This window comes from Propithecus coquereli, unplaced genomic scaffold (assembly GCF_000956105.1).
Source record: "Propithecus coquereli isolate 6110/MARCELLA unplaced genomic scaffold, Pcoq_1.0 Scaffold212, whole genome shotgun sequence".
NCBI classification, from domain to species: Eukaryota; Metazoa; Chordata; class Mammalia; order Primates; family Indriidae; genus Propithecus; species Propithecus coquereli.
In genome coordinates this window covers 2446919-2458434 of record NW_012146301.1, presented here as the reverse complement: position 1 = coordinate 2458434, position 11516 = coordinate 2446919, and the positions used below count along the sequence as shown (strand labels likewise).

Sequence of the window (11516 nt, the reverse complement as noted above, 5' to 3'; positions counted from 1 at the left end):
CCCGCCTCGGCCTCCCAGAGTGCTAGGATTACAGGCGTGAGCCACCGCGCCCGGCCTGACATTTTTCTTTGAAGTGAATTACCTTCAAAATGAATTTAGTTCTTCATCATCTTTAACATAATCATAATAACTGCATTGATCTTTTCATTTATCATAAACTATTTTTTTTTTTTTTTTTGAGATTAGGTCTTGCTATGTTGCCCAGACTCAAGCAATCCTCCCCGCTCAGACATCCCAGTAGCTGGGACTACAGACACGTACCACTGTACCCAGCCATCAATTATTTTTACCAGTTTTGAGCTACACTGGATAAAATAGAAATCGAAAACACTTTGGGAATCCAGATGTGAATCATGAAAATAATTATAATTAAGAATCAGTTTGTTTTTGATACTTTTGGGTTTATCATCTTGATAAGCTGAATAATATTTCTATTTTGTGTTCAGCAAGTTTTATTCTTAATTCTGCTATTCATTCTGATAGCTGTATTCACAATAATCAGAATTAAGACCTAAAACACATGAAGTATTTCACTTTTACTAACTCTTAACTTTTATTTCTACCATGTTTTCTTCATTTCCCAGATTTTCCATTCTTCCTACTCTTTAATTTTTCATTGTAAATACTAGTTTGAATTGCTTTGTGTATTTTTTAATTGTGGTAAAATACACGTAACATAAAATTTACCATCTTAACCATTTTTAAGTGTACAGTTCAGTGATATTAAACACATTCAGATTTTTGCACTACTATCACCACCATCAACCTCCGGAACTCCTTTTATCTTACAAAACTGAAACTCTGTACCATTAAAATAATAACTCCTCATTCCCCCTCCTCCCAGCACATGGCAACCATCATTCTATTTTCTGTCTATGTAAGTGTGACTACTCTAGGAACTTCATATGGGTGGAATCATGCAGTTTTTGTCCTTTTGTGACTAGTTTGTTTCACCTAGCATATTGTCCTCAAGGTTCATCTATGTTATAGCATGTGTCAGGATTTCCTACCTTTCTAAGGTTGAATAATATTTCACTGTGTGTATATACCACATTTTCTTTAACCCTTCATCCACCGGTGGACACCTGGGTTGTTTCTATCTTTTGGCTATTGTGAATAATGCACTAGGAACATGGATGTGAAAGTATCTGTTCAAGGTCCTGTTCAATTTTTTTGTATATATACCCAGACATGGAATTAATAAATCATATGAAAATTCTACTTTTAAATTTTTGAGGAACCCCCATACTATTTTTCCACCGTTGCTGCACCATTTTACATTCACACCAATAGCGCGAGGGTTTCAACTTCTCTACATTCTCACCAATATTTACTTTCTATTTGATAGTAGCCATTCAAATAGTAGGAGGTGGTATCTCATTGTGGGTTTAATTAGCATTTCCCTAAAGATTATTGATATTGGCCGGGCGTGGTGGCTCACGCCTGTAATCCTAGCGCTCTGGGAGGCCGAGGCGGGTGGATTGAGCTCAGGAGTTCGAGACCAGCCTGAGCAAGAGCGAGACCCCGTCTCTACTAAAAATAGAAATAAATTAGCTGGACAACTAAAAATATGTATATAAAAAATTAGCCGGGCATGGTGGTGCATGCGTGTAGTCCCAGCTACTCGGGAGGCTGAGGCAGGAGGATCACTTGAGCCCAGGAGTTTGAGGTTGCTGTGAGCTAGGCTGATGCCACTGCACTCTAGCCAGGTCAACAGAGTGAAACTCTGTCTCAAAAAAAAAAAAAAAAGATTACTGATATTGAGTATTTTTTCATGTGCTTTTTGGCCATTTGTATATCTTCTTTGGAGAAATGTCTATTCAAGTCGTTCGCCCATTTTTAATTATGTTTATCTACCTATTTTTTGGCTATTGAATTATAGGAATTCTTTATATGTTCTGAATATTAACTCCTTATCAGATATATGTTAATAATTTGCAAGTATTTTTCCCATTCTGTCAGTTGCCTTTTCACTCTGTTGATTGCGTCCTTTGATGCACAGAAGTGTTTAATTTTTATGTAGTCCAATTTATTTTTTGTTTTGTTGTCTGTGTTTTGGTGTGCCACATCCAAGAAACCAATGCCAAATCCAGTATCATGAAGCTTTCCCCCTATGTTTTCTTCTAAGAATTTTGTAGCGTTAGCTCTTATATTTAGGTCTTTGGTCTATTTTGAGTTAGTTTTCTATATAGAGTAAGGTAAGAATCCAAAATCATTCACTTGCATGTGGACATCCAGTTTTCCTCACATCATATATAGAAAAGGCTATCTTTTCCCCATTGAATGTTCTTGGCACTCTTATCAAAAATCATTTGACCAGATACACAAGGGCTTATTGTGGGCTCTCTATTCTAGTCCACTGGTCTGTCTTTAAGCTGTACCCACTGTTTTGCAAACTTTGGCTTTGTAAGGGATTTAAGATGAGGAGGTGTGAGACCTTCACCTTTGTTCTTCTATTTCAAGATTGTTTTGACTATTCGGGACCCCTTGAGATTCCATATGAATTTTAGGATGAATTTATTTCTGCAAAAAATGTCACTGGGATTTTGATAGAGATGGCATTGAACCTGTAGGTCACTTTGGGTAGTACTGACATCTTAACCATATTAAGTCTTCTAATCCCTGACACAAGATGCCTTTCCATTTATTTGTGTTGCCTTCAATTTCTTTCAGCATACAAGTCTTTTGCCTCCTAGGTTAAATGTAGTCCTAAGTATTTTATTCTTTTTGATGCTACTGTAAATGAAATTGTTTTTGCTTTGTATACTTTTAAAATGTACATAAATGGTTCCATTTATTATGTATATTTTTACAACTTTCTTTTTTACCATTGTTGTGTTACATGCATATATACTGAAAGTGTAACATGTACAAAAAGGACATATAGCATCTTCAGGACAGATGCCACCTCTAGGGAGGAAGAGAGCAGAATGGGGTGATGTAAGAGAGAACTTAACTTTACCTATATATTGTTTTTTCTTTCTTAACAGGACATCTGCATAGACAATCTAAGCATTTGCTGTACTTTACTAATTAGAAATATCTTTAAAATTTAAACTTCTAAAAATTAAATTAATTAATTAAATTAATGAAATTAAAATTAAAGAGCTCTGAAAACGTGGGGTACCTGAAATTTTTTCTGTGGGCTAAATACTTTGCTTGTACTATCTCTGAAGTAATTAACCCAGACCTAGACTGTCGCCTTTAGGCTAATTTTTTTCTCGAGGTGGCAGTGGGTGATCTCGGAAACCAAACAATCATAGTTCTCCCCTCTATGAACCTAAAAGCAGATAATAGTGTCACACTTTTGACATATTAATACCAATGAGCCTTTACTTACCCCACACTGTTCAACCTGCCTCCTTTCGTAATACTGATGTCAAATGAAAGTAGCTCAACTCAAATATGCCTTGGAAAAAGGGCCACACTATCATGAGAACACACTTTTCATTAGACTACTGATGTCTCTGATAATAGCTAAGCCAATAAATATAGGAGGTAGTTTTTTATATTATATATTAAGGTGGCTATTTTCCAGGAAAGTTTTTAATGTACTAATTTAGATGTGTGTGTTTTTTTGTTTTTTTTGAGGCAGAGTTTCACTCTTTTGCCCGGCCTAGAGTGCTGTGGCATCATCCTAGCTCACAGCAACCTCAAACTCCTGGGCTCGAGCGATCCTCCTGCCTCAGCCTCCCGAGTAGGTGAGACTGCAGGCACGCGCCACCATGCCCGGCTAATTTTTTCTGTTTTTAGTTGTTTGGCCAATTTCTTTCTATTTTTAGTAGAGATGGGGTCTCGCTCTTGCTCAGGCTGGTTTCGAACTCCTGAGCTCAAACAATCCACCCGCCTCAGCCTCCCAGAGAGCTAGGATTACAGGCGTCAGCCACTGCGCCCGGCCTTAGATGTGTTTTAAAGCAGCCCTGTTTTCCTCATAAGCTAAAAAGTGAAGCTAGAGATAATTTTACACAAAAAAAAATTTAAAAGACACCACATATGCACTCAGGTCAGGGGTCTCTAGTTTTCCAATATGGAATCTAAAATAAGCATAAAGAAGTAACAGTTCTAAGAGGTAATAAGGGCAGTTTTCTTATTAAGGCAAGGCATTGCTTAGAAAAACATTGTATCAGAATATCAGATTACAGTAAGTCTTCAGTGGTGACTCAATACAGAAATAAAAATTATGCTAAAGTCTACATTTCTGTAAAGTTAACCCTCCCTCAGGGAAGTGCTACATCATAATAGCAATACTCTTTACTACTCACTTCGTATAATTTGCTACTCAACCTGATGTATAGTTAAGTGTCTACTTATAAAGCTAATTTTTTAAAGTGATAATATAGATAGGAGAAATATAGAAAATCACAAAACATTATCACAAAATATATCATGAGACAATGGTTTAACACCATCTCAGCTTTCATTTAAGACAAGCTTTAGCAATTTTGACGTATACGAAGAGTCACAAAATGTAAAGAAAACCAAGAAGACTACCCTTAATTCATGAATTAATATAATGTATTTGTGAGTCTGACTACCACACAAGAATGTCAGCTTCTCCAGGGTGACAGCCTAGCACTTATCTAGCGCATAGCAGGCATGCAGTAAGCATTTACTGAATAAATTAATTCTCAACTTATAGTATTCTCTCACTGAAATCAAGAAATTGCCGTATCTTACTCCTTAGCCCTCACTAGTTTTTATTTACTGAAATTATTTTCATTTTCATACTGTTTCAATCTTCTGATAAAAAGTCATTTGTTTCCCCACAATAAAACGACATTTCAATGCAACTTAGCCATGAGAAGAGAAATGTAAAATAAATGTAAACGTAGTATTCACTATACTAACTATAAAGCAGCTTCCTTGGCTTCAGGCTGAAAATAAAGCACACAAGTTAAAATAGCAACTTTCAATGGTATTGGAATCTCAAATCACAGATTTTAAACATATCATTCATACTACAGTATAAACACTGAAATCTTATTGTAACATTGTTCACTGTGGACCAGACTTCAAACTAAGGAAGCTCTGTCATGGATACTGTCCCAGGGGTTTAAGTTCTTCAAAACAAAAAGAATGTCACCGTAAGGTAAACTTAGCCTCAAGAATGTCTCAAAACACGAAATCTGAAGATAATGTTATATGAAGCTTCAGATTACTTGTTTTAAAAGAATGGTTATCTACCACAGCTATCATATGTTTGGAATTATAATTAAAGATGCTCTTCTCTGTAACAAAGGCAATAGTATTACTTCCCAGTAACATAAAAGAAAATGGAATCGGATATCAGGAAGTGAGTTTAGAATGTGGCTAAATCTAGAAATGTATTGTCTAATTAGCATAAGAGGACAAAAATTCTCATTTATATTCAGCTTTCTAAAGAAGATGAAACAAATATGTGGCAATGCTATAAATTCAAAAGATAAGAGTCATTGAACAGGTTAAAAATGGTTTTAAATATTCATAGATAATTTCAAGATTACCAAGAAAATAAAGAAATAAAACTCACAGAGAACGTTGATCCACTGTTTGATGCTACAACAGTATGAACTTCATCATGCAATTTTATTGAGAGCTCCCAGTTAGCCATGTCTGGTTTAATAATAGGCACTCTGAAGTAGAAAGAAAAGAAAAAGAGTTAATCATTTTAATAATTTTATATTACTTTCGCAAAAAAAAACCCCTAATTTTCTTTTGATATTAAAGTATGCAGAGTAAAACTACCAAAAATGTATTTCGGAACATTTGATTTTAAAAGGTTCTATCCTTGGAAAAGCTTTCAGAGTTAAACTACAGAGGTTTTTAAAAACATATACACCAAAGACAATAGCAGTCATTCTGGCCTAACTGTAGTACTATCATCTATTCTATGAATTTGAGTTGCTTAATTGTGACAGTCCTTCGCAAATTAAACTTCCCTAAGCAATATTAATTTTTTTCAATATTTAGTTACTGTTCAAGATGTTTTCTTAAAAAAGGACAATAAAATAAACTATGCCATGCCTTAAATTTCAGAGACTATGGATTACTGAGTCAGCATGATTTGGCCTAGAGAATTATTTTGGTTTTATTTTGTTTTTCATAGTTTAAAAGCCTAAAAATATATTAAAGAATGGACCTCCATGCATTATTATATTTGTAAAATATTATAGAATGCTCTTCATAATGTCAATTAGAAAAAAAAACTGTCTTAGTAGTTGTTTAGGATATAACTTTTTTTGGTAAAAAGCTATACTTCTTTTATTTGCTATTACTAAAAATTTATAAACTTTTAAAAACTGATTTAAAAATTACTCACATACCCCCTTAACATACTCTCATATAACAGGACAACAATATCATAAGTTTGTTAAAACAAAGCACAGCCCCCCCCACACACACCTAAATGACTTATGAGTCCAACAAATACTAAGTGCTTGGCGCTAAGTTTTGGGGCACCAAAGAGAAATAAGCCATGATTCTCATCTTGGAACTTACTATGTCTTTTCTAACCATGGTTTTCCCATTACCCAAAATCAAAAAAAGGATTCCATATCTCTGAATGATGCTAGTCTTATACGGGTGTTTTCTTGCAAGTGATCAGTATTACATGGTTCAGAAAAACTAGGTCAAGCAGCCAGAGAAAAAATTTTTAGAATACAAGTATGTTTCTTACGATTTTTTAAAGTAACAAAATTTAATGATTTCAGAATTAATCTAAGTACTGAATGTTTACATAGTTTATACTTGTGAAGTAATACTTATTAAGCACTAAACATTAGCATTTTGTAGTATCCAGGCTCTGGATTAAGCCACAGTTCTGAAAAAATGCTGCTGCAAGTCATGTTTTCATTTAAAGCCACCAAAGTTCAAAAGAATTCTCTCTGTATTCACTAAAAAAAAAAAAAAAAAAAAAAAAACCATAAAAACTATGATTCTAATCAAATCACTTCTAGTTACAATGTCTAATGGATGATGATTGATAATCTGAGTGAGTATTTGTATTTGGCTCATCTCTTCTTGACCTGTTTTCTGAAAATGAGGACATGTTTTAAATACTATATAAGCAAAAATAAAGAAAAGTAAAAAAATGCATCAATAGAAAAGCACACTGTACACAAAGGCCTGGAAGATTCTCTTTTGGCAATTTGAAGAGGGTTTCAGAGAACAGAGTTTCACACAGGAGAGTCTGAAGTGGGGGGCAGTAAGGGGGACAAGACACAGGAGGGAGAGAAGGAGGGGAGGAGGAGGAAGAGGTATGAGCAGAAAGGAGGCAGGGAAGAGTGCTTCTGCGCCAACTCTTCCTCTCTTGTAGCACCTATATCCCACAGGGCATTCATGTATTTGTCTCCTTTTTGGCCTATGAGCGCCTACAAGACCAAGATCATTCCTTACTTTTGTAACCCCAGCTTCTAGCACAGGTTGGGGAGAAAGAGATGAGGGCCAAGGAGAAAAGAACGTGAGGAGCATCTACTCTGTGTGGAGCACAGTAGCACGGCTGAACCACCCAGGGGAGAGAACAGGAGCTGATAGATGACAGAGCAGGATCGTGATCCCTGGGCTCCTAGACACTCCCTGGTGTGCGTGGACAGGGTCCCTCGCTCACTACACTTGACTTTGCTTATCTGCACGTGGGGTCAATGCCCCAAACTCGCAGGGGTATTGTGATCGCAGAAGGAGACTGTGTAGCCTGGCTTTCTTACATCTCTGCTTCCCTTGAGAATTGTGCCCCTCCCCTGCTCATGATGGTTTTATGGTTTTCTACTTTACACCAAGTTAAATCTTAATTAACCTAACTAGTGTTTACAGCCCTTAAAAGTAAGGCCCCACTCTTTGTATGCAATTTTGTTTCTGTTCATTCTCTGACTCATCTATCTGATTGGGCCAGACCCTTAAGCCAAGCTAACAGGAGGCAGAGAACAAGGCACAGTGGTTATGAACTCAGGCCCTGGTGACCCAGAGGTTGGTACAAACTCTTAAGCAAATTGTGGAAGTCTTAGTTCCCTTATGCATCAAATTAAGATAATAATAGTATCTGTATTCATAGGGATGTACTGAGGATTAAATTAAATAGGGCATGTAAATGTTAACTTTTATCATCATGATGGTCCCAGCTCTAGGTCTATACTCCTATTTCCCTCCAGAACTGCAACCTCCTCCTTGAAGGAAACTTCGGATTCTATCTCCTCTGATTCTCAAACTAACAGATTCTTCAAGGAGAATATTGCTTCGCTCATAATTTCTTCCTTAATTATAGTATGAATTCAGTGATCTCCCTACCACTTAACCCATTCGATATGCTGTAGTATTTTTCAAAATACAGTGGCCCCCTGGAGGCAACTCTTTCAAGTAAATGTTGAGGCTCCTTTCAGTCATGTGATGAGCCTCTGCTTCCAGAGGAGTTGGGAAGTTGTCAATCTTGACATCCTGTTCCAACCCAGAATGCATTTTCCCACAGAAAGCGATCTTACAGATGGTGGCAAGATATAACTGCCACTCTCCAGAACCTAACTACTATTTATTTTTCCATTGTTCCATTTTGATCCACATCTGTTTCATATATGTTATAACTTGCCCCAGGAGGGACCTTCTGGAAAGAGCACAGCCTTTTGAGTTAAAACATTGAGGTCTAAATCTTAGCCCCTTCTCTTACTAGTAATGTACCCGAGAACTCATTCAATCCATTTGAAAAAGTTTCCACACCTGTAAAAGTGGATCAGAACAGAATTGGACAGGTGATGGGAAGCTGTTGCTTCTTCTGAGCACTTAACTCTGGAAGTGGCACTTTTCTAACAATTTCTTTTAAGGTGGTGTGTTAACAAGATACAGGAAAGAGGCCTCACTGTGAAAGCACAGTCTCTAGATACCAAAAAGAGTCAAAAGTGTGGAATCTCTGAGTTCGTTCTTCTGCAAACAAAATTTGCTAAGATTCCTTCTGGCTTTACATAAGTTTGAGAGTAGTTTTGTTTGGTTTTTAAATAAAATGGATGAGTTAGGCATATATGCCAGTCAACTAGCAAATAAAAATATAATTTGCAGTAGAACTAAACTATAATAAACTATAAATAAAAATAATAGAAACCTGAAGATATATATGCTCTATTTCTGCAAAATCATTGAAAGTACATTAATATTTGGTCTAAACACTGATTTCAATTCAATAAACACAAACATGCTTAAAATGGTAACAATTAACCTAAAGTTATATTTTAAATTTTAGAGAAGAGTTACACATATCCATTAAATTCAAAATAGTCTCAAAGAAGATTTTAATGAAAAACTCTCTGAAAAGAGAGGGAAAAGGTCTTGGAGCTTCATTCAACTCACCGTAGTAATGATACACAGGAAACAGTTTCCTTTAATGAAGTATGTTTCCAGTGCAAGAGGCTGCCATCTGATCAAAAATTTAATCTGTGCAACTTATTAGTTACCTGCAAAGCTGATATCAATTAAGCTAGCACTTCAAAAAACAAAAAAACCCAGTAAAAAGGAATTCACATAAATAGCCATTCACAAAGCAAATCAAATAATAGCCTTTACCCAGGCATGTCCACTTTGATTATCATCAGCCAGCCAGAATGAATATGCTCAACAAAACTAAATTTTTCTGTATTTTATGGTGAAAACCTGTTAGCTGCTTGTCACTAATGTTAATACTAATACATTTAACTTATTAGAATATTTTACTCAAAAAGGCACAAGAAATACATTGCTATTATATGTTGTTTTTAAAAGTAGATTTTTCTATAAACATAAAAACTATCAGCATCTTCAGTTAGCATGAATGATAAGCATCTCAAAACCATATTATCAGACACTCAGAAAAGCTGGTTTTTCGATTTTGCCATCATCTCTTTAGGAGTGAAATACTGAGTTAAAACAATGCTAATGGTCAAAGAATCAATCATTAAGAAATGCTTCATCATAACTTTCACAGTGGGTGGTCTGTAAAATGATCAGGAATAATATGCTGCATTCCATAGCCACTGAGGTCAGTTTCTGCATACAAATCTTTGCGGGAAGAAAAAGGCCTTCAGAAAGTGGGCCATTCATCTGAACCAAGTTCAGAGAATTTCCAGCATGGTGAAAAGATATGTTATGCAAGCACATAGATGTATTCAGTGGGGGTAGACAGAACCAGCTACATGGAGACTACAAAGGAGCCCTCCCATGGCTCATGAATAAGTCGAGGAAATGATCAGAAAAAAAAAAGAGAGAGAGAGATGTTTAGACAGATGGCCCACTTAAAATGCCTGAGACAGGGCCGAAGCAATTTTAATGAAACTTTAGATCTAGTATATGAATTGTTTCTTATTTTCCCCTGGAGGGGGGTTGCGAGAAAAAAACAACTGCAAGGAAGACAAAAATTCAGCAATTTGCTGAAAAACTCACTTTTAGCAAGTTGAGATGAAAGAAGAATCGCAAATGCAAGTTTTAGTAGTTTTTAGTGCAATAAATTCATATGAAATTCTGCACAGAGCCATCAGCTATTAAAATGAATATAAAAAGCATGGAATGAACAGATTAAAGGAATTTTAAACAGAAGTCTACTGCCAAACCAAACAAAAATCTAAGCCTTATTGTGGGAGAACTTACAACACTCCAACATTAAAGTTCATCACTGCAGAAGAAAGATAAAAGCAGCATTTTCGAGAACCTCTTCAAAGCTAGGAATTGGCATAGAGGAGGATTAGAATTCTGCCTATATGCAATTTAAAATGTATACATTCAAACATATGAGACTGTGTAGAAGAGTCTGTATCACACGATCGTGCTGAGAAATAGGGAACACCCCCAAGTTTGGTGTTATTAACATTATAAATGACTACACAAATGACATCTGAATCTAGACTTGAATACACAATGTTACTTGTAATCTTCTATATTTTAATATTACGCATACTCCCTTTCCTTCTTCCACCAATAGGGGCTTAAGGTTCACAATTTAGACTTCAGGCACAATCAGTCAGGGAAGGCAACACAGTACAGCTGTCACCCTGGCAGGCCCGTGTGTGTCTGTCTGACCAAGTGCAAACCTATAAAAGCTATGTGACCTCCATAATGTAGCTTCCTTGTGCCTCAGTTTCCTCATCAGCAAAACAAAGATAGCAAGAATACCTAACCTATATGCTGCTTAAATGAGAAAAAAGGTGTAAGATGCTTAGACTAGTGCTTGGCACATAAACGATAAATTAGACTTAGTTATCATCGTTACAATAATTTGGTGAAGAAATATCTGACCCCCACCATTGTTTCAGCAACTGTTACTTTTTAGAAATTTTGTTCATATAAATCTACATACAGTGAAATTCGAAGATCTTAAGTTCCATCGTTCACCTTTTCAGTAAATCTGCCCTGCAACCAAGCTCCCTAACAGTCAACCACAGATTATGCCTGCCTGTTCTAAAGTTTTACAGAAACAGACTCCAAAAATACATACTATCATTTGTGGCTTTTTTGCTTAATATTATGTTTTTGAGGTTTGTGTCATTGAATAGTTCTTATTTTTATTGCTGAGTAATATGTTATTGTACAAA

General features: G+C 35.8%; 1 protein-coding gene across 1 annotated transcript in view; it reads right to left on the bottom strand.

The window, feature by feature from the left end:
• Positions 1-11516, bottom strand: part of PCCA (propionyl CoA carboxylase, alpha polypeptide) — a 375245-nt gene that overhangs the window by 125662 nt on the left and 238067 nt on the right. The window contains exon 18 of the mRNA XM_012644433.1: positions 5510-5612. Within this exon, the coding sequence (XP_012499887.1) occupies positions 5510-5612 (103 nt within the window). The remainder of the gene's footprint in view (positions 1-5509; positions 5613-11516) is intronic.